The sequence below is a fragment of the Cervus canadensis genome, chromosome 24, assembly GCF_019320065.1.
Source record: "Cervus canadensis isolate Bull #8, Minnesota chromosome 24, ASM1932006v1, whole genome shotgun sequence".
In the NCBI taxonomy this organism is placed as follows: Eukaryota; Metazoa; Chordata; class Mammalia; order Artiodactyla; family Cervidae; genus Cervus; species Cervus canadensis.
In genome coordinates, this window is record NC_057409.1 from 44,036,684 (window position 1) to 44,063,483 (window position 26,800).

The 26,800-nt window shown below is 38.5% G+C and overlaps 1 protein-coding gene across 3 annotated transcripts in view; it reads left to right on the plus strand.

Annotated features, from left to right (window-relative positions):
* The window catches only part of TRAK2 (trafficking kinesin protein 2), a 65,795-nt gene extending 44,424 nt beyond the window's left edge, over positions 1-21,371 (plus strand). For all 3 annotated transcript variants that reach the window (XM_043444815.1, XM_043444817.1, XM_043444816.1), the window contains 12 exons: positions 1,473-1,589; positions 2,794-3,003; positions 3,648-3,726; positions 4,658-4,788; positions 5,207-5,281; positions 6,510-6,647; positions 8,471-8,550; positions 8,854-9,051; positions 10,395-10,693; positions 12,242-12,508; positions 15,734-15,839; positions 17,464-21,371. In XM_043444815.1, coding sequence (XP_043300750.1) covers positions 1,473-1,589; positions 2,794-3,003; positions 3,648-3,726; positions 4,658-4,788; positions 5,207-5,281; positions 6,510-6,647; positions 8,471-8,550; positions 8,854-9,051; positions 10,395-10,693; positions 12,242-12,508; positions 15,734-15,839; positions 17,464-18,142 — 2,379 coding nt within the window. In that variant the 3' untranslated portion in view covers positions 18,143-21,371. The remainder of the gene's footprint in view (positions 1-1,472; positions 1,590-2,793; positions 3,004-3,647; positions 3,727-4,657; positions 4,789-5,206; positions 5,282-6,509; positions 6,648-8,470; positions 8,551-8,853; positions 9,052-10,394; positions 10,694-12,241; positions 12,509-15,733; positions 15,840-17,463) is intronic.
* Positions 21,372-26,800: the final 5,429 nt, after the last annotated feature.

Consider the following 26,800-nt stretch of genomic DNA (forward strand, 5'->3'; position numbering starts at 1 on the left):
TTGTTACAGCTAGAACAACTGGCATACCAACTGGTATTCCAAAGTAGAATGGCTCCTGAATTTTATTTTTATAAAGTTGCACAGCACTTAATTTTTTATTGTTGTGTTATAATGATGCTGGCTGGCTTCACTGTCTTGGAAAAGCAATCTTTAAAAAAAATTCTGTTTTTTTAAATAAATCCTTGCTGTCACTTACCCTGAAACAGAGCTCCCATTCAAAAAGCAGCTCGTTTGCAAATAAACACCAACAGTTTGGAGCACCTTCCCTTTTCTACTTTCTTTCAGGCTATTATTTGAGCTCACTTTGTCCATGACATTTTCAGTATAGGTGGTGTATCTCTTCCGAGTGGTGGTATTAGAGATCTCTCCCTATGCTTCAAGTTCAGTTGATCTTATGGGAATTATCTTTCTTTTTGAAATACCCTTCTCCTCACATGTCCCCCTAACCCCTGGCAGCTCCCCAGAATGATTTTGTGTATGCCACTTAGCCTATATTGAAAATGAAATAAGTGGGCCTTGAAAATTTAGAGATAACCCATCTACCAGTTTTCATGTTACTATGGAACAAAAAGAAGCTTGATTTTATTTGCAGTGATTAATGTGAGCATAATCATATACCATAATGCACTTATAGATGTTTTAATATATTGATAGTTTTCCATCCTACAGAATACAAGCCTCACTCCCACCATATAGAGGGAATCCCAATGCCCTTGCTAAGTTATTACCATCTACCCAGATAGATGCCTTGGGCCTCCCTTCATCATTACCACCGATTCCTTCAGACTCCCTTCTTCTCTACACTCTGAGAAGAACCCTATAGCCTTGAAATGTCCAGTCTGTTATATCCCCTATTTTATTTCATATCATGATTCTTATACCAGTTGACAATAGGGTTCTTGATTATGCTTTCTTCTGAGCCTCTGGCTCTGAATGCATACAAACTTTGCCTTGGTTTTCTTTTTTTTTTTTTTAATACTGGAGTGCAGTTTATTACACCAGCGGGCCCAAGGCAGAGTCTCCTCTTAGCCAAGGGCCCCGACCAGCATGCCTTGGTTTTCAACATGCCTACTGTATCATTACCATGCTCAAAGACAGATGCATTCAACAAATATTTATTGGGCTTTTACTGTGTGTCAGGCCCTGTCCTCAATTTTAAAGACTATATTAGTTTTCTAAGTTTCCAAAGTCATAAGTTTAAAGATAGAGTTGCTGTATCCTAATTAATAGGGTGATCAATAAATCTCACTTAATATTAAGAAATACTCTCTTGCATTTATAACTATGGTGGTCATCCATTTGACCACCTATTTTAAACACTATTTGTGTGTCAGGCCCTGTATTTGTTTGTATATCTGGGCATTAAAATGGGCCTTGATGCTTTCTAGGACATTGCTTTTAATGACTACAGGATTTCTAAACTACTACTTAATTTTGTTTGTACTCAAGAGATGTATTTGGTGTTTTAACAGAGGGATCGTGATCTGGAGCTAGCTGCTCGAATTGGACAAGCTCTCTTAAAGAGGAATCATGCCTTGTCTGAGCAGAATGAAACCCTGGAGGAGCAACTGGGACAAGCCTTTGATCAAGTATGTCTTGGATCAAGTATTTGCAGCATGAAACAGTTAGATTTGGGAAGTGGAGAATTTATTTTCCTGGTGTCCCTGAAATGATGACAATAGGTAGACAGATAATACCAGCACATGTTAACTGTTGGTATCCATTGAACTAACCAGCAGAGAAATGAAATGTTAATGTACAGAGGAGTACTCATGTGACTCTACCTTAGTCAATATAAAGTCTATATTGAGTACCCACAGTACCTGTGGCATCCTGTTTAGATTCTAATGGCTTCCCTGATAGCTCAGTCGGTAAAGAATCTGCCTGCTATGCAGGACACCCTGGTTCAATTCCTGGGTCAGGAAGATCCACTGGACAAGGAATAGGCTACCCATTCCAGTATTTTTGGGCTTCCCTTGTGGCTCAACTGGTAAAGAATCCACCTGCAGTGCAAGAGGTCTGGGTTCGATCCCTGAGTTGGGAAGATCCCCTGTAGAAGGGAAAGGCTACCAACTCCAGTATTCTGCCCTGGAGAATTCCATGGACCGTATAAACCATTGGATTGCAAATTCTAACACTTTATCCTTACTCCTTCATGTAAACTCTTTGTATTTTCTTATCTTAATATTTTAAAATATACCCCAAAGTAATAGATACCAAAGAAAGTATCTTTGTTCAAAAACCCAAACAAGAAAAGGAAAAAAAATTTTAATTTGTTTCCTAGTTTCATTTATATTTTATATAAACACATAGTGTTTAGTAACAGTCAAGCTTTTGAGTTTAAAGTACTAATTCCCCAGAATTAAAGTTGGGAAGTCATATAGAGTTACACAGCTTAAAAATACAAACCTTTAGAATGAGAATTTGAAGTAAGGCTCTATTCTGATATTTTGAAGTTTCTTCTGTTTTGTTTTGAACTGTGAATATGTCACCTTATGTGAAATTTCCTCCTATATTCCTATTATATTGAATACAGAAATTGGCCTTTCTTTTCACCTACTATAGAAAAAACTGTATTCATTGAGTTAATGCTCTGAAATTATAGCTCAGGAAATATATGAGGTTTTTGACTCTTTTTTTAGCCCTTATTACTTTAATCAATAGAACCTAGAAGCTGATTTTATGATTTTGTTTTATGGTGAGAAACAATTGCCCCATGAATTAGAAGGTATATTACTTGTAAATGATGTAAAATAAAGACTATTTTGTAAATCAAGCCCTTTTGATGTGCAGGTTAATCAACTGCAGCATGAGCTGTCCAAGAAAGATGAGTTGCTTCGAATTGTCTCCATTGCTTCTGAAGAGAGTGAAACTGATTCCAGCTGCTCTACACCTCTTCGCTTCAATGAGTCCTTTAGCTTATCTCAAGGTTTGCTGCAGTTGGACATGCTGCAGGAAAAGCTCAAGGAACTGGAAGAAGAGAATATGCTTCTTCGATCCAAGGCACAGTCAACCTATTTCTCACTCTCCTTTACCTTAAAGGCTATAAGGTTTAGGTCTAGGTAGTATTGGGGTGAAATATGGCATAACTAAGGACCTGCTATTGACATTCCAATGGGGGTGGGGTGGGTGGCAGCTAAGGCACAGGTGATTGATTACCTTCCACTGTTACTTAGAGCCCACTGAAAAATGAATAGCAAGCTGACAGGTGAAAGAGGGGAAACCGCAGCATAGAATATATATGTTGTGGAGTTTGCACAAATAGCTAAATCATTACAACCAAAGTAAGAACTGTATTGGAAAATGTTTCATGAGCTTATATAATGGGGGAGGGTCAGAGAATGGATCAAAGCAGTGCTACTTAAACAAGTGACATTTTAGTTGAGGCTGAGGATTAGCCTATCAGAGATATATGATGGAGAGCAGGGGCTGGGGGTGGAGATGTGCAAAGGCCCTGCGAGGAGTAAGGGGGAGATGTTTGTCATGTCCTATTCCATAATCTTTATTTTGTGATAGATAAAGCTTTATGAGTTTTTGTTTTCCTTTGCAAGTGATGATTATCTTAAATGAGTACTAAAAGTTTTCTTTAGTTAATACTAGAAAATAATTAGAAGATATTATCACATACTGCTTTTTTTCCCTTGAAGGCTTGTCACATAAAGACAGAAACTATTACCTATGAAGAGAAAGAACAGCAGCTTGTCAGTGATTGTGTTAAAGAACTTCGTAAGTATTAATGCGTTCTGTTTTATAGCCTCTGGGTCATTCTTTGGTAGGGTATCACTAACTCAGAAATTAGATCAATGATTTCAATAAAAGCATGTCAAGAAACAATTTAAATAGTTACTGAAAATCTTGGTTTATAACATTGAGCCCACAACTCTAAATTAAGTTCCATTTGTATTTTTAAGAAATATCTTTGTCATCATTAAATAAAGACCTATATTTCTGCCTGTTACAGCACATTAAAATGAAAGGAACCAAAACTCTTATATTGTTGGTGCAGAAATAATCCTGTAGAGAATATGATTGCTAAAGTCAGGAAACTGATTAGTAGCAAAACTAGAGCTTAAATGATGGTGTAAAATATAACATTCAGTGAGTATTTGTTAAATGCAAACTGTGTTTCTATAAAGGAATATATTTTGCTTTCATGTATTATCACATAAAATTTTAAAAAATAAATCAGTTGGAAAACGATCAGCTTTACTAGAGAAAAAGTTTGAATCTCTCTATAAATGTATAGCCTTTGTTATATTTGTTAAGTTTGAGTCTCATTTCTTTTGGGATCTTATTTATATCCCTGAAGATTACTCAAAGACATAACATCTCTGCACTTGCTAACATGTATAATTCACCTATCTCTTTTCAGCCTTATCCTTCATAAAGAAAAAGACAGAGGCAAAATGTTTAGCTTGCTTGTCTTTATAAGTTCTCTCTTTTTGGCTTCAGTGCCTCTTATTAAATTCCCAGCATTCGTATATTTCAGAAGAACCTTCAGTTTTCTCTGTTGGGTTATTCGGCTTTATTACTTTATGTTAAAGAAAAATCAATTCATGATAGCTCAGTGCTTGTTACAAAACAGGATTTGGCCCACAGGCCATAGTTTAATGTCCTATATTTATATTAATTTTTAAATTCCTATTTTGTTTGCCAGGTGAGACCAATGCTCAGATGTCCAGAATGACTGAAGAATTGTCTGGGAAGAGTGATGAACTGATCCGATACCAAGAAGAGATTTCCTCTCTCCTGTCTCAGATTGTAGATCTTCAGCACAAACTGAAAGAAGTAGGTTCATTCACTCACCAGACGTTTGTTGAGCAGTGGCCCGGCCCTTCGGCACTCTGCTCAGTGACAGTCCCTGCCCTGCTGCAGTGCCGGAGTCTGTCTGACTGCTGTTTCAGTCTTCTGTCATGAAACATCATGAATAACTACTTCCAAATCATTATTTCTTTCCAGTAAATGAAATTATCTTTTCCTCAGAAAGTTGTGATATGAACTACTGACTCGTGTTCTTTGTCCTTTAAACACCTTGATGGATTTTGTATTCTGCCCATTTTATTGCTATTGTTTGGCTTTTGAAAGGTTAGCTTTTGCTATTCCTCTGGACTGTCCCCTGAAAAACATTCTCCAGATGTCTTAAAAAAGAGAGTAACCTCTATTTTACGTGGGAAGGCTTCACATGTCTCTTTTAATGTGTTGTTAGCACGTGATTGAGAAGGAAGAACTGAGACTTCACCTCCAAGCTTCCAAAGATGCCCAAAGACAATTGACAATGGAGGTAATGAGATCTGCCTTTATCTTGTATAATATGGGAGAGAGGAATGAATAGTTTCTTTCTTCTTTGTGAATAAGAATGATTAAAGATGATTACCAGGTTTGAAATAACCACAGAAGATTAAAATGAAATTATGAGATCCATGAAATAAAGCTTTTTTAAAATTCTGTCTCTAAAACTAATAACAACATGACAACATCCTTCTTAGCAGGGAAACCTTGAGTTTATAAGATTTTTTAGGAATGTGTGACCCCTTTACAGGCCTCTGTTAACTAACCCAATAGTTTTTAAAATAAGGCAATCTCCATTTTTAATAAGCACCTCTAGCCCTAGTGATGCCGATCATCTAGTCCACATAATATATACACTTGAAAAAATTTTTGAAGTTAAAATGTACTCTGAAAATTAGGTACTGTTTTAACATGCTTATGTAGTCTAACTATAAAAGAAAGTTTCTGAAACAAGGGAGAAGAAACTACTTGTTTTATGTCGATTGAGTACCCTGACATCTTTTTTTTTTTTTTTTTTAAGATTTTATTTATTTATTTATTTTGGCTGTGGTGAGTCTTCATTGCTGTTTACAGGCTTTTCTTTAGTTGCAGTGAGCAGGAGCTACTTTCAAATTGCTGTTGCATGCTTCTCATTGTGGTTGGCTTCTCTTGTTACGGAGCATGGGCTTCGGTAGTTGCAACTCATGGGCTCTAGAGCTCGGGCTCAGTAGTTGTGGCACATGGGCTTAGTTACTCCATGGCATGTGGGATCTTTTCAGACCAGGGACTGAACCCACTGTCCCCAGCATTGGCAGGTGAATTCTTAACTGCTGGACCGCCAGGGAAACCCCCACCCTGACATCTTATAGACTTGATAGACTTGATCTTGTCATTTGCAAATTTCAGAGAGATGTTTAACTTGACCATAGCTATTATACTTCCTCTATAAGTTTTTTTTTTTAATAAGAAGCATTAAATACTGAATTGACAGCTATGGTTGTCTCAGTTACTTTTCACATTTTTAGGAAACTGTGTTTGTTTTTGATTCTGGCCAAGACACCTCTAAATCTGGCAGCTGGAAATACATATACTGTCCTTGCTTAGGCTGTTTCAGAGTCTTTGTAGAAAATTTAAATTCATAAAGTTAGTCCTCTGGATAAAATTTAAACTTATCTCAATTTTTTTTCCTATTGTCACTTTGGAATATAATAAGGTACACTAATCACCCTCCAATCTTTCAGCTGCATGAGTTACAAGACAGGAATATGGAGTGTCTGGGAATGCTACATGAATCTCAAGAAGAAATAAAGGAACTTCGCAGTAGATCTAGCCCTGCAGCTCATCTCTACTTCTCTCAGCCATATGGAGTTTTCTCTGGGGTAAGGGACTGAGAAAAATATTATGTATTTAAGGAAACTTGCTTAAGATTTGATGGTCCTTGAGAGTAACAGGGTTGTAGGTAACTCTATTACCCCTTAATACTTCAATGAGTATATTATTTTTAAAAAAGGACCCTCTCAAGGACATTCTCCTACCTAACCACATACAACCATCAACTCCAGGATATTGACATTGATACAATACTATCACTGTCTCATGCATAGAGCCCATTTAAATTTCGCCAATTGTCCCAGCAATGTCCTTTGAAGGATACATTGCATTGGGTTGTTACAGTCTGGAACAGTTCTTCTGTCTTTGTTTCATCATTTATGACCTTTGTAGAATGTCTTCAGTTTTGGTTTGTCTGTTGTTTCCCCACAGTTAGATTTAGGTAATGCATTTTCAGCAGAAATAATTGCTTGTTCTCCTCAGTGCATCGCATTGAGAGGCACGCATTGTCTTTTTTTCCCATTACTGATGATGGGAATTACTGATGATGTTAATTAACTTTGATCCCTTGGTTAAGGTAATATCTGCCAGTTTTTTTCCACTGTAAAAATGTCCATTGTTAATTAATTACGAGTTAATTGAATTAACATTACTAATTAACTTTGCAGTGATGAAAATTGTCAATACTACCTTAACCAAGTGATCAAAATGACTATTTTGGGGTGATACTTTGATACTGTTTAAATATTATGTTCCCCATCAGTCTTTACCCACTAGTTTTAGCACCCATTAATGGGAATGTATCTGACTCAGTTATTACTATGGTAGTTGCCAAATGGTGACTTTTTAATTCCATCATTTTTTTTAGCTTTTTTAAATTGGCATTCTTTTGTAAGTTAGAACTTTTCTGTCTCATTTATTTATTCCTTTGTTCATTTAGGTTATGCAGTATAGACCCATGAATTCCTATTTTAATCAATGGATTATAAGCCATTATTACTCTTTTTTATTTTGATACTTATATTGTCCCAGATGTGGTCAGTAGGATCCCTTTCAGGCTCTTCTTGCCCTTTCCCTGGCCCAGCCCCTGAGATCAGCCATTCTCCAAGGAACTCTGGTTATTTTTAGTGAGGAATGATACTTAGAATCCAAAATCTGGGTGCTAGGTATGCCTTGCCACTACAGTTATCATTGCTTTCAGTCCCTCTCAACAGATAGAGCTAGGCAATATGTATGCACCCATATAAACACATGTATATCTATCTTTCTATTCATATCTTATGTTTACATGCATATTTAACATCATGAGTTCACACCAGTACCTCCAATTTTAGTCATTGTCAACTTAGCCCCATTGAGTCTATCATCCATGCTAATTGAATCTTCATCTTTGACCAGGGGAAGCAGAAGATTGCTGATTTTTATTTTAAACATTTTTTTGTTTAGTAAAAGCTTTTCATGTTCATTATAGAAAAGTTAGAAACTACAGAGGACCAAACAGAAATTGTTAAATACCGTCAATCCTGACCTCCACAGAATCACTGTTAACGTCTTGGTTTATAGCCTTTCAAACCTTTTATTTCTCTGTATCTGTATATGTAATACTTTTATGTATCATAATTGGCTTTTCCCATTGCTTCCTGTAAAAATATATGATGAAAAAGTAGTCGTTTCTTGTGTAAAAGCTACATTTCCAGAATGTCTCTTTGCTTCCCCTGCATTTTAGCCTATGATTATTTTCTTGTGTTTTCTTTTACTATAACACTGAAAGTATTGGATTCTGGGAATTCTATTAAATAATTGAAAGGTCGTTTATTTCTCCTAACAGGCTTCTTAGTTAGTCACTGTTAGTACCCTCAAACTCTTTTCTTAGGAATCTCTGGCAGCTGAGATTGAGGGGACCATGCGTAAGAAGTTGAGTTTGGATGAGGAATCTTCTCTCTTTAAACAAAAGTAAGTACAGATTGCTTGTGTTGTTACTAGACCATTGGGATGGAAATTGAAAAGAAGCTGCAATCCAAAGTGACCAGTATTATGAGATTCAGTAGTATATCTTCTTACCATTCAATTCTTTCCTGATGGTGCTCCCATCTGTAAGAGCATTCTCTTGTTCTGAAATTTATTTTCTAATGATCCTCCCAAACTTGAGAGGCTTTTCAGGGTGGCTTCGTTTTTAAAGAGCTGTGTTTACATGCCTCTTTTCTAGAGTGCTCCAGTGGTAGGCAGTGGCAATAATGAACACTTCTTTTTTGACAGAGCCCAACAGAAACGGGTGTTTGATACTGTCAAGGTTGCCAATGACGCCCGGGGTCGCTCTGTCCCATTCCCGATTCTACTGCCCATCCCAGGCTCCAATCGCTCAAGTGTCATCATGACAGCAAAACCATTTGAATCTGGCTTAGAACCAACAGAGGGCAAAACAACCCCGAAGAGTAACATGGAGGAGGACCCAGGGTAAGAAACATGGATTCACACACAAATTCCAGCATTGTTCTGTGCTGTCTGAAGACAACACTGAAAGGAACTATCAGTTCTCATTCAGTAATGATGCCTTGTATCATTATTTGTTAGATGGATCACTAGAGTGAAAAGGTTTAATTAATTATATTCAAAATGGAGTTTGCATTGAACTATAAAATTCTTTACTTATTTCTTCTCTGGTTTGGCAAAATTTGAGTCTATATCTTTGTGTTCAGAATCAAATTTGTTTGAATCTGTTTGGTCATTGGCAGTTATGCATAGCATTAGATGACAGTTTCTCATAACCCGTGCTCATGATTTCAGCTTCTTTGGTGCCTTTACAATAAACAATAATCTTGAATACCTATTAAGGAAAACTAGATTGTTCTTAATTTCCTGTTTGTTTAAATTGAGATTTCTGTTTCTGTTTTTTTTTATTAATTCAGTTCATTGAATTTTGTTTAACTAGAAATTAAAGAGAATTATTGGAAAGTCAACTGAAAGTTTTTGAAAATTAGATGTTTGGCACCTGAGAGAAGTCTTTCCTAATGCAGAAATCCATTACCCTGGTTTTTGATTGTATTGTCTGGTCTTAGGGGTAGATTCTGTACCCATGGTAGCCTTATCACTGTACACAGTTTCCTTAGGAAAAGATCTAACAAGAACGTCTATGTGAATTCACACGTGGAATGCCTAAAACTTGGCTTACTACTCTTACTTTTGGTATCAGTTGTAAGATATCTCTGATTTTTTTAATCTTCAGAAGTGAAAAACCATGTGTTGCAGAGCTATGAAAATGCGGTATTTATGAATCTTGTTTTATTTTAAATGTCTGCAGTATTCATAGAGGATTCTATGGCCTAAAGTAAATTTTTTCACATTTTACTATTTTTGAAATTGTTTGTCTTTTGCAGCTAATGACGTGTTGTAGTATAATGAGTAGCATTTTTAATTTCTTAGTAATACATAAAATAATGGTGCCTCTTGCCCTCAGTGGTTTACAGATTCAGTGAAATAAGACAATATTTAGTTTTTTGACTACCTAAACTGAATTTATAGATGGTCCTTATCTATAGCTTCATAAATTAAGTGGAACAGAAATTTTAATAAATACAATGTAATATAGCCTACCTGAAGTCATCTGAAATGATTTATAAAAATGTTACAAGGTAGTATTAGAGATTTGGGTTTGTTACTATTTCTGTATTCCAACTATCTAAGAAAAATATGTGGTTTTTAAGATCAGTCTCTTGAACATTCACCATTGTGGAAAGGAGAGCTCTTTGCTGTGCTTCTGACCCTCACAGATATAGTCAGTGAATGTGATCTTCCCGTAGGAACATCCAGAAGGCGGATCAACCAGGACTCTCTACAGAGAGCGATTTGGCAACAGCACTTCATCGCCTGAGTCTGCGGCGACAGAACTACCTAAGTGAGAAGCAGTTCTTTGCAGAAGAATGGCAGCGGAAGATCCAAGTTCTGGCTGACCAGAAAGAAGAGGGCAGTGGCCGTGGCACGCCCACAGAGAGCCTGGCCTCCCTCTGCACTGACCAGTCGGAGGTCACAGACCTCAGCAGCGCCAGCTGCCTTCGAGGTTTTATGCCTGAAAAATTACAAATTGTCAAGCCCCTTGAAGGTAATAAGTGAGGGCCATTTCTAAGCCATGTTGCTGATGGCTTTGCCTTCCCCTGGAAATGAAATGTCTCTTGTAATTATAAAAACTCTATGTGCAGGAGCTATCTTTATTATCCCTAAATCTTCATTGTTCATGTGACCATGCACTGCAGAACTTTGTGGAAAAGTAATGAAGAGATTTGCATTCTCCACGCCATCAGCTGTCAGCTCTCTTCTACAGATGTTTTTATACAAATTTGGGGGAGGAGAAGTAATCTTTTCTTGTCCTTTGCTGAGGAATATCCTTGATAGTAGGGCATTCCAGGTAGCGCTAGTAGAAAAGAACCCATCTGCCAGTGCAGGAGATGTAAGAGATGTGGGGTCAATCCCTGGGTTGGGAAGGTCCGCTGAAGGAGGGCACAGCAACCCTTTCCAGTATTCTTGCCTGGAGAATCCCATGAACAGAGGAGCCTAGCAGGCTACAGTGTTTAGAATTGCACAGAGTTGGGCATGACTGAAGTGACTTAGCATGCATGCACACATCCTTGATAGCAGTTTTCATGATAAGATAAATGAGATATGACAGATGAATAAAAATAATCTAGACGGAATACTTCATCTCTACCTTCCATTTCAAGAAAGAGGTCTTTACCCAAAGAATGTCTTTTACTTAGAGGTGTGTGCGCCTGTATTTTTCTTTTGTTCAGTTAGAAAATGTTAATTTCAGGTCAGTTTCTATTCTCTCTTAAAATGGGACTTGAATTTAAAATAGATTTCTTTGTTTTATGGAATATTGACAATCTTCAAATGATCCTCTGCTGCTACCATAAAAGAGTCTGCATTAGACAGAATTTTGAGTTGATAACCTAGAAGGCCCTCTCAAACTCAAAGGTGTTATGTTGGTTTTCTTTATTAATGGTCAGTGCAGGTGTTTGCAGCTATTTTTAGGGTTAAATGACTCTCAGTGACAAGTAGCAACTGCATCTGGTGCAGGCATTTGGGATGATCATTAACCTGCATTTGCAGACAGAAGCGGTGGGGATATGTCCTCCTTTTATCATTTCTTTCGCTTTCCTACTCTCCCTGAGATCCTAGTGAAAGGACATGAACACAGTGGAGAAGTATTCAAAAAATCACTGTAATTCAAGATGCCTTCCAACCTAGGAGCCTAGCTTTTGAGTTCAAAGTTCGTAAGCATAGTTCCAAAACAAAAGAATATTGACTTTTGTCACCTAGAAGAACACAACCCCACATTGTACATATCTTTCTTCTCATCACTGCCTCAGCATCCTAGTTCCTATTAAGCATGTTGAGTTGGTTTTTTCACCCCTGCTTTAGATGTCCTTTTTAAAGTTAACTTTTGAAATAAAAAGATGATTATTCTTACCTTTAGTATCTTGTTAGTTTTCCACAGAGAACTTCAATGTACAAATTTTACCAAAATAGTAAGACTGAAAAAGCAGTTTTATTATTATCATTACTTTTTTACACACGTAATTTTAGCTTCTTTCAAGATTTAATATTTGTGGGAAATTCAAAATATGTTCCTTTTTTTTGTTTGCATACTCAGGATCACAAACTTTGCATCAATGGCAGCAGCTTGCTCAACCAAATTTAGGAACCATTCTTGACCCACGACCAGGTGTCATCACTAAAGGCTTTACCCAGTTGCCCAAGGATGCCATCTATCACCTCTCAGATTTAGAAGAAGATGAAGAGGAAGGTATCACTTTTCAGGTTCAGCAACCTCTTCAAGTGGAACAGAAAACATCAATATCCCAACCAGTAACAGGAATCTTCCTGCCACCCATGACTTCAGCTGGTGGTCCAGTTACAGGTGAGAAGAGTATAGCTTGTAGCCAGTAGTACTTTGCTTTCTGCATCACTGTATGGTCAGCTGACTGCCTCTACTTAAGTCTTACTGGAGTGTACTCATCTTGAAAATAGGGTAGTAGATATGCCCTATTCTAAAGGCATAAGTGCCCCTTCTGATTCTCTCCATGTCTTAGCCAACCTGCATAAGTAGATCAGGCAGAGCGGAGAGAGCACTTCAGTCAATGGTTCACAAACCTTTAGGACTCAGCATCTCTTTACACTCTTCTTTTTTTTTAATTGAAGGATAATTGCTTTATAGTATTGTGTTGGTTTCTACCAAAAATCAACGTGTATCAGACATAGGTTAACCCATGTCTCCTCTCACTTGAACATACCCCCTATCTCCCTCCCCATCCCATCTTTACATTCTGAAAAATCATGAAGAATTCCAGAGAGCATGTCTGTGTGGGTTGTATCTACTCATAATTTACCATATTAGAAATAAAAACTGAGAAATTATAAAAATATTTATTAACTCATTATTTTAAAGTAGTTACATATTAACACAAATAATATATTTTATGAAAAATAGCTGTATTTTTTCAAGTAGTGAGAAAAATGGTTTAGTTTTATAATTTTGCAAGTCCCTAATTTACAGATTAATGGAAGATAGCAGGATTCTTGTGTCAGCATCTACATTCAGTCTATTACAATATGTTGTTTTGATTGAGAGTATGAAGAAAATACAGGCTTCCCAGTTGGCTCCAGGGGTGAAGAATCCACCTGCAATGCAGGAGACACAGGAGATGTGGGCTTGATCCATGAGTTGGAAAGATCCTCTAGAGGGGGGCAGTATTCTTGCCTGAAGAATCTCATGGACAGATGAGCCTGGTGGGCTGCAGTCCATAGAATCTCAGAGAGTTGGACATGACTGAAGTGACTGAGCATCCACACTTGAAGAAAATACAACATTGCCATCATCAAAAAATCTGCAAATAATAAATGCTGGAGAGGGTGTAGAGAAAAAGGAACCCTACACTGTTGGGAATATAAATTGGTACAGCCACTATGGACAGCAGTATGAAAGTTCCTTGAAAAACTAAAAATAAAGCTACCATATGATCCTGCAATCCCATTCCTGGGTATATATTTAGAGAAAACGTTAATTTGAAAAGCTACATTCACCCCAGTATCCACTGCAGCACTGTTTACAGTAACCAAGACATGGAAGCAACCTAAATGTCCATCAACAGATGAATGGATAAAGAAGATGTGATACATATATATTACATAATACAACAGAATTATTCAGCCATAAAAAGAATGAAATAATGGTGTTTGCAGCAATATGGATGGACCTAGATATTATCATACTAAGGGAAGTATGCAAGACAGAGAAAGACAAATATTACATGATATTGCTTATATGTGGAATTTTTAAAAAATTAATATAAATGAACTTATATACAAAACAGAAATAGATCCACAGATGTAGGAAACAAATTTGTGTTTACCAAAAAAGAAAGGAGGGAGGGAGGAATAAATTCGAAGTTTGGAATTAACAGATACACACTACTACTATTTTATAAAATTAATAACCAACGAGGACCTAAGGACCAAGTTTACAGCACATGGCACTATACTCAATATTTTGTAATAATCTATAAGGGAAAAGAGTATAAAATAATGTATGTTTATATATGTAACTGAATCATTTTGCTATATACCTGAAACTAACCCAACATTGTAAATCAACTATACCTCAATAAAATAAAAAAAAACTTAAAGTTTTAAAAAAGAAAGTACAGCCTCACACAGATATCTGGTTGGAAAAGGAAAGTGTGTTTTAACAGACTCTTCAGATATTTGTGAATATTACACCAAAACTTGATAAGTGGTAGTTTCTTTAAGGTTTATAACAATGTAAATTTAAAACTTTTCATACTTTGTAACATTAAAATCTACTAGTCTGTTCTATACTCTGAATATATCTTTTATCCATGCATGCTTTGTAACATCATGCACTGGTCATTTGGAAAATATTGGTTCACTAAGTTATGTAGATCTTCCAAATGTTGACACATTCCATTATATAATACAATAAAATCATGTAATATTACCCATCTATCTCATTGGGTAAGTCTTTTAGTACTAGGAAGCTTTCAAGCTCTCAGTGGTGGGTTCAAGTCTACCAAAACGGTCATTTTCACTTCAAAGCTCAAATTTTGTCACCGGCAGCAAATCCTTTCAGCTATTTTCTTGAAGACACAGGCTCACTACATTCTTTTTCAAGAAAATGTTGCCATATTGTATAACACAGGGAATTCTGCTCAGTGTTACATGGTCTGAATGAGAGGGGCGTTTGGGGGAGAATGGACACATGTATATGTTTGGCTGAGTCCCTTTGCTTTCCACCTGAAACTCGCACTTTATTAGTCGGGTATTCCTCAATATAAAAAAAAATGTTGCCACATATTCAAATCTGAATAAATGTGGTTTTTGTATTAATTGTTCTTTCAAGTTAAAATGGTGTTCTGTCAAAAAATATAAAACTTAATTGCACTTGTGCTTTTCCTTCATGTAAGCATTGTATCTCTGTATACTGCAAAGAAGTACTTCCCATTTCATCACACAGAATATTAAAAAGATTCAAGGGCCAAGATTTACTAATTTATACTGCTTCATCAAGGGCATTTTTGTGTGAATTTGGCCTTTTTTTGCCACTGTAATTGGACAGCAATGGGAGATGCTTGTAGCACTTGGTGCTTTTGCCCTGCTTTGCGCTCAGGAGCCGATAGCTTCACCCACTGTCACCTTTGCGTCAGCAGTGCAAGTGCCGGCCCAGTAGGACAGACAGACAGCACCTTCGTGTTGCCGTGACAGTAGTTCTGACCTGCGGACCCCATAACATGGTGCAGATCACACGTTGAGAACCACTGGAGTAGTTTGGCTAGAAAGATTGGATGACTAGTTCTTGGTTTGATTTTAATTTTTTTTTTCAGAATGTGTTTTCCTCTTGTTTCTAAGCTGTTTTAAATCCGTTTGAATTACAATTTCAAATTATTGAAGGATTCAGCTATGTACTGATCAGTGGATACTATTACAGTGTGTACATTTCATTTCTAGATTGTGGAATTTTAGTATAAAAGAACAGTTGATAAATGTTGTACTATTAATAATGAACTTTCTACATTATTAACCTAGTCTTTCAATTTTGTGTTTGATTCCCTAAAATTCTCCACTTCAGTTGCAACCTCAAACCCAGGCAAGTGTCTGTCCTGCACAAACTCGACATTTACCTTCACCAACTGTAGGATATTACATCCCTCTGATATCACCCAGGTTACCCCCAGGTAAGAGGGGCTGGGCAGTTGGAGTCCTTACTTCTTTCTTCAAATATGTTTTACTAAATTTCTTTTTTTAATTACTGTCGTTTTAATTCCTAGAATTTTAATGTTCTGTGATAATTTGCCTTTAGAATATTTTCACATTGTATTTTCTCATTTGATGATTATAACTCTTTGAAGTAGACAAAGAGTGAATATGTAGTGTCTAAATGAAGAAAGTGAGGCGAAGAACGTTTGGGTGACTGGTTCAAGGATAGAGAGGCAGTAAATGACCCAACTGAGCCCATACAGAGAATTAGCCAAACGGAACAGCTGGAGGACCTAGTTCTCCGTACAAGACTGCCCTCGGTTCTGATGCCACCTGCAAGTTCAGGAGATTCCCGAAACCCTGCTCTTGTTTGACTGATATTCTAGAAGGACTCACAGAACTCTCTCAGAGCTCTCATGCACATGGTTACTATTTATTACAGGGAAAGGTTACAGGATAAAATTAGCTGAAGGAAGAGACTCTGACAGGTCAGAGTCTGGGAAGACTATACACATGAAGCTTCTTTAGGATTCATTACTTTCCTGGAATTGATGTTTGACAGTGCACACAGAGTACTGCCAACCAGGGAAGCTCAACTAAGCTTCAGGGTCCAGATTTTTATTGAGGTTTCACCGTGTAAGGCGTGATTGACTACCCATGTAGTTATACCTCACTGTAATTATAATAACTCACCTCCAGGTCCACTGACCCAAAGCTTCGACCCTGAATCACAGGGTTAGTTTTCCTGGCATGGCCAGTCCCCATCCTCCAACTACAGGCTATGGCCAAGTCCACCCCAAGATCTAGCTAGTGTGGCCAGCCTCCTTCCTGAACAAACATACTTCTAGCAAACATGGCATAGATTACCTCCCAGAAGCTGAGGGCAAAGGCAGAAACCTCTGGGCAGTCCAAATCACGTACTACACAGGCTAGAACAATAAGCAGTATTGCTGCAGTTTCTATCCTACCAATTCCCGGAAGAATTGATGGTAGTTTCCAGAGATACCTAGAACATTGCAGGAATAATGTTAACTAGAAGTATAGAAGAATAATTATTAAAATAATTTAAAAATATTTAATTATTTAGAATAATTAAAATATTATGAAGAATTAAGTTTCTCCTTCAATGAGCATCTTAGATTTAATTTTGAAAAATTGTATTTTCTAAAGGGTTGAAGAATTGTTTAACTGTGGATTATCATCTTTTGGTGTATTTTGCTTTACAGAATGAATATATTAGTAAAAATTTCTAAAGTTTATTTTCTTCAGTATTTAAATTTCTTTGATTTTTTAATTGTAAATTTTAGTTATATTTCCACAGGTAACATATTTTAGAGTTAAAATTTAAGAATAAGTTTATCTAAGAGTATAGTAAACTTTTTCATATTCTGTGACAATAAATATGTTTCAGTAAGTTAATGACTAAATTGCAAATAACTAATCTTTGAAGTAACACATCAGAATTTTCATTCCTCAGATACTGATGTGTTACTTGTTCCTCTGCATTTGCTGTGGATAACTGTAATTACCTTAAATGCTCACTTTGGATTACTTTTTATTCTTAAGCACTCCCTCCTGGTTTTTTTTTTTTTCTTTGTAAAGCTCTGGCTTCCCTTCCTTATCCTGTGGAAGCAGTGGTACCTGCTCATCAAGCACGGCGGTGAGTTCTCCTGCCATGTCCTACAGGCTCAGCATTGGCGAATCTGTCACCAACCGGCGCGATTCCACCATAACCTTCAGCAGCACCACTAGCTTGGCCAAACTTCTACAGGAGCGAGGCATCTCCGCTAAAGTGTACCACAGCCCAATTTCAGAGAACCCCCTCCTCCAGCCTCTCCCTCGGGGCCTGTCTACCCCTTCCACACCACCAAATTCACCATCTCATTCCCCTTGCCCTTCTCCTTTGCCCGTGGAGCCTCGAGTGCATCTCTCTGAAAATTTTTTGGCCTCCCGACCAGCAGAAACATTCCTCCAAGAGATGTATGGGCTGAGGCCATCCCGAAACCCCCCTGATGTTGGCCAGTTGAAGATGAACTTAGTGGACAGGCTGAAGAGACTGGGGATAGCCAGAGTGATCAAGAACCCCAAGGCCCAGGCAGATGGAAGAAGCCAGGAGGCAGGAAATAGTCTTCAAAGACCAAACTCTGCTGTCTATTTAAATTCAGGGAGCAACTTACTGAGTGGACTTAGAAGGAATCAGAGTCTTCCAGTCATGATGGGTAGCTTCAGCACCCCAGTTTGCACATCATCCCCCAAAATGGATATCCTGAAGGAGCATTGAGGTTCAGGAGTTGACTGACCTCTTATCAAGTTAGCACATGAAGGAACAATTTGCACTGATTATATGTAGTCTTGTCTGAGAGAAAAGGAATGTCGCAGAAGGGTTGTGAATGTAGAAAGGGGAGGGTGGAAGAATGGAAACAGGGTTAGCATGAGGTCTGTCTGATAACTTGGAAGTATAGATGAATGGGCCATGAGTATTTGGAGGCAAGGGAAAGAAGAAAGGTTGAATGTAGCCCTTCAGTTGGTTTTTCTTGTCTTGAAAATAAAAAGTGACTAGAAAATAAATCCAGTAATATTGACACAGCAGAAATACTGAACTTCCTAGTACACTTACTTCTGGTGAGCGTAAGCAGGAAGGACCTAGGTTAGGAGATGGGATAGAAGAAGGAGCAGCTTGGACCACTGCCTTTAGAAAGCTATTCCAGAAGGTTGCTGGGGTAAACTCGGTCTGTTACTGAGACGACAGTGATATGGCTTGTATGTTGGCCCCTGTTAACGTCTGGTTAAATTACACATCCATCAGAAAGTAAGCTCACTGCATTATCAAACAAGGAATTTCACCTTTTTCATAAGATCAGAGTAGTGGAGACTCCCTTTTTGCTTTCTGTTTTCAGGCCTTTGAACCCCTGGGAGCCCAAATGTCATCCACATTCCTTTTGCATTTGTGATTAATAAGTGTTCAGTTTTTTAATTTGTATTTTTATACAGTATCCCCCTCAAACAGTGTAAGTTAGGGATGGGGGTAGGGAGGATTTATTTTTAAGAAGGGAAGTGTGGGTGCATTGGAACCAAGGAATCTTGTTTTCAGAGTATTTCTTCTGAATAAAAGCAATGACCAAGGCGTATGAACATAGTTACATGTCTTTCAAATTTCCTTGGAGGCTGGAAGGGTTAAACCAGAAGTGCAATCAATAGGAATTTGAGAATGTTGTGTATTTATGTCTGTAAGGTTTTTTGTAAGGAAGGTTGATTGCAAGTAAACTTTTTCCAAAATATGCTATGCATGTTTTAAATGAAGGATGACATGTATTTGCACAAAAATTCTCAGGCACAGTCTATTATTATAAACTGAAGTAAAACCCAGGTGCTTGCTTTGAGATTGTTTTTTAATATAAAATAAAATTAAGACACATTTGCCTTTTTCTTGATATCTGTAGAATTAGAGAATGAACTTTTTAATGGGAAAGTCAAAGCTTTTGTTTTTTCTCTGGGATTCTGTTTTTGTTTTTAACTATGTGACCTGGCAAAGTGAAACTCTGGATTAGGTTTCAGCTTCCAGCAGTGTGATGCAAGGCTGTGAATTAGGAAGAAACAGACCTGTTTTTTGAGTATTGCTGACCAACGTCTTTATTTCGGCAGTGCAGTTCAGAAAGAAATGCCATCACACAAAAGGCATAATGGAGAGAAGCTAGAAGGGGGCTAGTTATTTTTGAAAAGGGGAGGCATATTACTTGATCTTTTCAGTGTTTCATGAGCAGATGTTTTGCCCCTTTGTTCTGACTTAAAGTGAAAGGCCATTTTCTGAAGAATTCTTGATGGGAGTGTTGCTCCTGGGGCTCCCATCCGCACACCTGTTACAGACCGGAGGAGGGCCTTCTCTCTTCTCAAGCTGCTTCATGTGCTCAAAACACACGTGCAGTAGTCAAATGTGTGAGTTTTCTGTGCTTTTTAAAGATCTTTTAAATTGACTTTTCTAAGTAAATTTCTCAAAAACAAAAAGTGAGAGTGTCCTCTCCCTATTCTCTCCCCCTTGCTCAGTCCTTCTGAAGTCAGAAGACTGTATATGTAGATGTTCAGAAAGGATTCCAGCTGGTATCTAAGTGAATGTCAGTGTCCCGAATGTGAACCAAAAGAATTCCTGATGTTTCAGTTTCTAAAATATTCCCATTTTAAATGATAATATTTGAGTTTCTGCTTCATAAAGTGACTCTGGGGTGCTTATTTTAGACAATTCTTTAAGCTTTTTATTTATTCTCTAAGAAAGTAATCTTTCTGTTGCCAGTTGCCGAGAAACATCAGAATCTAGGAAAATGTAGGGCCAGAGAGTAGTACAAAGTGTTAAATTATCAGAGTTTATGTATATTATATAAACAGCTATAAATTAAGCAAGATTTGGGCATGTTGTGTATAATTAGTATACTTGTAAAATAACTGATGCTAAAATGATCACTTTAGAGGCAGGGCAAGAGTGTATTCACAGCCAAATAAGCCCGTCTGATTAAAGAAAAGCAGACTTTGGTTTTTGAAAATTAAACTGATGTTGCTGTTCCACCAGAAACACGAGGATTAAAAACTGATGCTTGCTTGTCTCTAGAAATGAATCCCGTTTTGAAATTGGGTTTTGTTATTTTTGAAATTTCCATCTAAAATCATTTTTGAATACTGCCTGAGACTCTCTATTATAATGAAATAGTGTGTAAAGGACAGTAAGAACTGGAGCCTTGTAGCAAGTTCTTTCTTAATTTATTTGTTATGCTTTAGCACTGTTCACATTTTAATTTTCCTGTATCCACTGTGTAGGTACTTTAATTCCAGTTTGGAAAACGCCAGTCTTTTTTTTTCTTCTGAAGGTTCTCAATGATTATACCTCAGGTATTTCTGAGTATCCTGTTGCCTACTAGGAGGGATACCTTCCCTGTAAACTCAGAATTAAAAGTTCTCCAGAATTATCATGATCCCAAATCTTATGTAAATAGCTTTACCCATGGGTCTTGGAAAAAAAGTTAATGACCATTGTTAAAGTAGTTTTTTTAAAAAATTTTGTACTCTATGTCCTTGATTTGACCTGAATAAACAGACTTTGACAAAGGGAGGCATGTTATCGGCAGCTCACAAGAGCCTGTTCTCTAGAAAAGGTGTATTTTTATACAGTATTCAAAGCCTGTTATTTTTTTCTGGTACTTAATTAGTACTTGTTGTTCAAACATTGACTGTTGACATCTGGAACCAGGGCTCTTGGTGTTCAGTGGCCCACTCCCCGGATGCCGGATGCCTGCATCCTGTATAGGCCTGAGCCTGGATCCCGAGCGTATCACAGCAGGGTCGGCGCTGAGTGGCTGCTTTGCCTTCACGGCTCTCCGGGAGTGAGTGGCGTGGGGCCCGCGGTGGCTGCCAGCGAGATACTGTAGTGTGGTATCTGGGGCTTGACTTGGTCAAACAGCTCTTTGTGCACCTACCTTTGCTTTGTCGAATGTAAATCAGATAATAAACATGAGTATCTTCTTCAATTTTCCTTTGTCTTTCTGTGGTTTTGTCCCAGTTCTTTTCACAGATAATCCTGCATGAAGTCTTTCCTTTCTGTTATGTTGTTTTGGGTACAGAGAACAAGCTCTATTTGCCAAACCAATGATAGTCATGAGTAGTAAACAGATATTACTGTATTTTCTTAGATTTTTTTAAATAGAGTAACCATATTGTTTCCTCAGCAAAGCATCAGCAACAGAAAAATAAAACCTAAAGTTGTTGATATGCAGATCCTTAATTTGAAAAGAGTCAGGAAGTATGAAGCAATTCATTTCTGATGGTCCACAACTGACTACTGATACTTAACTATTTAGAAAGTGTTTCCAAGAAATTAAATTTGCAAACTGTTGGATTTTAATAGAAAAGATTCTTTGATGTTCTTTTTTTCTCTGTCACATTTTAACTGCTATATTTTTTTAAAGCTCATATGAGCATTTTGTGAGAAATGAGTCTCCACTTCTTTGATAGATAATTTAGTGATGTTCCAAGCATCTTTGATTGTGTTTTCTTTCACAAATGATTATCAGTGGATGTGTTTGAAGTTCAAAAACCTGATGAACTAAGGGTAAAGATTTGAGGCTTTCAGCATTCTTTTGCCTTTTGTTTCTGTTTTTATTATATGTTTGAGTTATGCTAGTATTGGTTTTTCTTTTTTCTTTTTTTCATTAGTTTTTATGAAGTAAGGCTAAAATGCCAAAAAAAAAATTTTTTTTTTTAATGAAAAAATGTTGGGCAGGTTTGCCAAAGATGCCAAAATACAACTGTCAGGCATGAAGTGCTTTATTCTTCAGCATAAGGAAGTGTAAGTGAAGCACATCAAAGGTAATGTGAGGAGTTAGAGAAAAAAGTTTAAATGTCAAATATGTTTAAAAGTTTAATTCTGTTAAATTTAATTTTTTTTACCTTCTCAGCAAAATTGTTTAAAAGCAAGAATTTCACATCATATTCAAGCAGTACAACGGGCCAGAAAATTACAAAGTATTTTGATTTCATTTAATTCACTACCACTTTTGCAGCTATCTCACCATCTCTCAAAGCAACCACAAAATTCATACAATAATGTGAACAATTCGCACCATGATTCATTTGCATTCCATTTAGACCTTCATACATAAATATATTTACAGATAATCGGGACCCATACTGCAAAATGCTCTTCAGCCACAATATGTAGTTCTTGCCAAGTACCACTCCAATATACGAGCACCTGTGGAATTACAAGTGAAAACATGAAGCAAAAATGAATGCTCAGCGTCACTGGGAAACAGCATCTCGTTGTGGGTGAATCCAAGCATTCAAACTTTCTAAGAGTTTTTTAACAAGTTCCCTTTCCTCTCACCTCACTGCTCTTGCCCCAGTCCTTTCTGCATTCCAAAGCAGGGTCTCTGACCTTAGCAGCAGAACAACCCAGAAATATTTATAACATGTGGTCACAGGCATCTTTTGTTCTGAAGATAAAGGGCAAGAGGTGGCTAGAAGCGTTCCCCTGGGTCCTGACGATGTTTATGATGAGAGTGGATGTTTAGGGTTGCAGGTCCCGCTATCCTGAACCTGAGTTCAAGATCAAGTGCCCATGTGCCCTTTAACAAAGTTAGGTGTTTGTCTTGCCTGGGATACACAGAGCCCTCTGAAGTCCAGGGCTCAGGACAGCGGCCTGCCTGTCTAGGTGTGAGGGTGGCTCTGCAGGCTTGTGCCTGATTCCTGTGGCTCCCTGCCTAGGGGCCATTCGGAAACTATTGAATGAGTCTCTGGGATTTAGCTTGGCCCCCTTCATCTTGAAAGACAAGGAATGATCAAAGAGAAATGAAAATAATGACAAGTTCCTTAAGAGTAACACTGACTTTTCCACACTGGGAATATTCTCTTACAGCCACCAAACAGAGCTACATGAATGGGAAGGAAGCTTGTAAACGATCACCAGCTGATCACATTTGCCGCTTCATGAGGTCTGCAGTGTTACAGAAGATGGTGCCCATTTCCCCAACCAGTGTGCAAACTAATTTTGATGATGTGTGAATTGTTAAGTCACTGTTTCTCTCATTCATTTATTCAGCTTATACTTGGTTATACTGTTGGTATTCTGGCCTCATTCACCTCCATTCCAAATACTGAGACAGATTGCTTTGGGGAAAGTTACTGGGAACTTTAGTAGCCTCAATCCCCTTATGGGGTCTTTCGGAAAGAGCCTTTTATGCAATGCCAAAGTTACCCTAAATTCACCCAAAAAAGAGAGCAGTTGACTCTTAGCTCCTAGAAGTTCTAGTTAACACTTAGTCCTAGAAGCTTTCATTTCTGTCCCTTCTGATGTTTTAGAACTGTTAAAGTTGTCCTCATGTCTAAAAAGAGGAAAGGAGGGAAAAAAACACAAAATTATCAGTGCCGAACCTCAAACAAATGGCTGGGGTTTTCCTCACCCACTTCATCTGTGCCTTTGCTTTTAGCCACTCTCCACACAAGACCCAAATCCTGTATTTAAAGGCAGAAGACAGCCTTTAAATATAAACTTTCACCCAATAAACAGACTCAAAGTAAATCTCCAATCTCCTAAATCCAATCCCCTTTTTCTCTTGGTAATTTTTCTCCCTCCCTTTTAGCTTTTGAAGTCATCCCCACCCAATCTTGGGACTTCCTTGGTGGCTCAGATGGTAAAGAATCTACATGCAATGCGGGAGTTCCAGGTTTGATCCCTGGGTTGGGATTATCCCCTGGAGAGGAAAATGGCAACCCACTCCAGTATTCTTGCCTGGAGAATCCCCATGGACTGAGGAGCCTGATGGTCTACAGTCCATAGGGTCACAAAGAATCAGACACAAATGAGTGTCTAACACACATACACATACCACCCAGTCTGCTCGTGGTACTTGGAGTCATGGCAGCTATCATGCAACCATGAGGCTCCCCTCTGTCAACACACTGAGGGTGGCAGGACAGAAAAATGGAAAGAACCCAGTTCTAAAATGATGCTTCCGAGTCTGCACCAACTCTGGTAGCATGACCAGCAGAATTTGTATGTCATGAAATTAATGAACATCTTTGCTTTAAGCCACAATCATTCACATGATAGTTGTACATACTTTAACTAGTACATGGCCCACACTTGAGAAACACTGTCATCACCATTGTTTCTCAGGAGTCTGTTCTAGACCCTCCCCTCTTCATACACACACCCTTTCCCTGTGTGATCTCATCCACCACCTTGGCTTAAAATATGATCTTCTTTGAAGACTCCTAGTGTTTCTGGGCCAGACTCTTCTTTTGAACACCCCAAATATGTAACAGACTCTGTAACAGACCTCACCACTTGGATGTCTTCCTGGCACCTCAGACTCAACAAGTCCAAGAAATCATGATCTTTTTCCCTGAACTTGTTTGCTCCCCAGACTTTCCCATCTTGATAAATGACCCCACCATCTACTCAACTGCTTGAGCTAGAGACCCAGGAATCATCACTGCCGCCTCCTTTCCCTTCAATCTCCAAGTCCTATGGTGTCCTCTTTCTCTCCATCCCCACTGCTTCTCCCTCAGGTGAGGCCACTGCCACAGACTCCTCACTGCTTTTCCTCCCAGGGCCCCTCCAGTTGTTTCTCTACACTGCAGTCAAACTTATCTCCCTAATAAGAAAAGCTAGTTAAATTCTTTCTCTAGTTAAAACTATTGCCTGACTCATTAAATTAGAAGGAATCTTTTCTATCCACTCCCAGTACATGGGGTAAGGCCCTCAATAAAAGCTTTGTTGTACTTTTATTGAATTTATTAATTGTCTGTTTCCCTACTAGTCTCTAAGCTCTTTGGATCAGGGGAACTGAAGGATCTCCCACACCTCACAACAGTGCCTGGCACACAATAGATAATAAGTACAAGATGGCAGAGTAGAAGGACATGCTCTCATCTTCTCCTACGAGAGCTCCAAAACTACAAGGTGCTGCTGAACAACCATCGACAGGAAAATGTTGGATCCCACCAAAAAAAAGATATCCCACATCCAAGGGCAAAGGAGAAGCCTCAGCAAGAAGGTAGGAGGGGCGAAATTGCATTTAGAATCAAACCCCACGCCCTCCAGAGACACTCAGAGGGCTTAAACAAACCTTGTGTGCACCAGGAGACCCCATGGAGACTGAGCCAGACCTGCCTTTGAGTGTTTGAGTGTCTCCTGCAGAGGTATGGGTCAGCAGAGGCTGGCCACAACGGCAGGGGCTCTGGGTGCAACAGACCTGGGAATGGAATAAGTCCTCTTGGAGGATGTCACCGTTAATTCCACCATAGACCTGATAGAACTTACGCAGGACTGGAGAAATAGACTCTTAAAGGGCACAAACAAAACCTTGTGCACACCAGGACCCAGGAGAAAGGAACAGTGACCCCACAAGAGAGTGACCCAGACTTGTCCATGAGGGTCCAGGAGTCTCCGGCAGAGGTGTGGGTCGGCGGTGGCCTGCTGCAGGGTTGGGGGCAGTGAGTGCAGCAGTGACTGCATGGGCCCTTTAGAAGGAGGTCGCCATTAGGTTCATTACCTCCACCATGGTTTGGCCTCAGGTCAAACAACAGGGAGGGAACACAGCACCGCCCATCAACAGAAAATTGGATTAAAGATTTACAGAGCATGTCCTCACCCATCAGTTCAGTTCAGTTCAGTTCAGTCACTCAGTTCAGTTCAGTTCAGTCGCTCAGTAGCGTCCGACTCTTTGCAACCCCATGAATCGCAGCACGCCAGGCCTCCCTGTCCATCACCAACTCCTGGAGTTTCCTCAAACTCATGTCCATCGATTCGGTGATGCCATCTAGCCATCTCATCCTCTGTCGTCCCCTTCTCTTCCTGCCCCCAATCCCTCCCAGCATCAGGGTCTTTTCCAATGAGTCAACTCTTCACATGAGGCGGCCAAAGTACTGGAGTTTCAGCTTTAGCATCAGTCCTTCCAATGAACACCCAGGACTGATCTCCTTTAGGATGGACTGGTTGGATCTCCTTGCAGTCCAAGGGACTCTCAAGAGTCTTCTCCAACACCACAGTTCAAAAGCATCAATTTTTGGGCACTCAGCTTTCTTCACAGTCCAACTCTCACATCCATACATGACCACTGGAAAAACCATAGCCTTGACTAGATGGACCTTTGTTGGCAAAGTAATGTCTCTGCTTTTTAATATGCTATTAAATAAATAAATTTATTTAATTGGTCATAAATTTCCTTCCAAGGAGTAAGCGTCTTTTAATTTCATGGCTGCAATCACCATCTGCAGTGATTTTGGAGCCCAAAAAAATAAAATCTGACACTGCTTCCACTGTTTCCCCATCTATTTCCCATGAGGTGATGGGACCAGATGCCATGATCTTAGTTTTCTGAATGTTGAGCTTTAAGCCAACTTTTTCACTCTCCTCTTTCACTTTCATCAAGAGGCTCTTTAATTCTTCTTCACT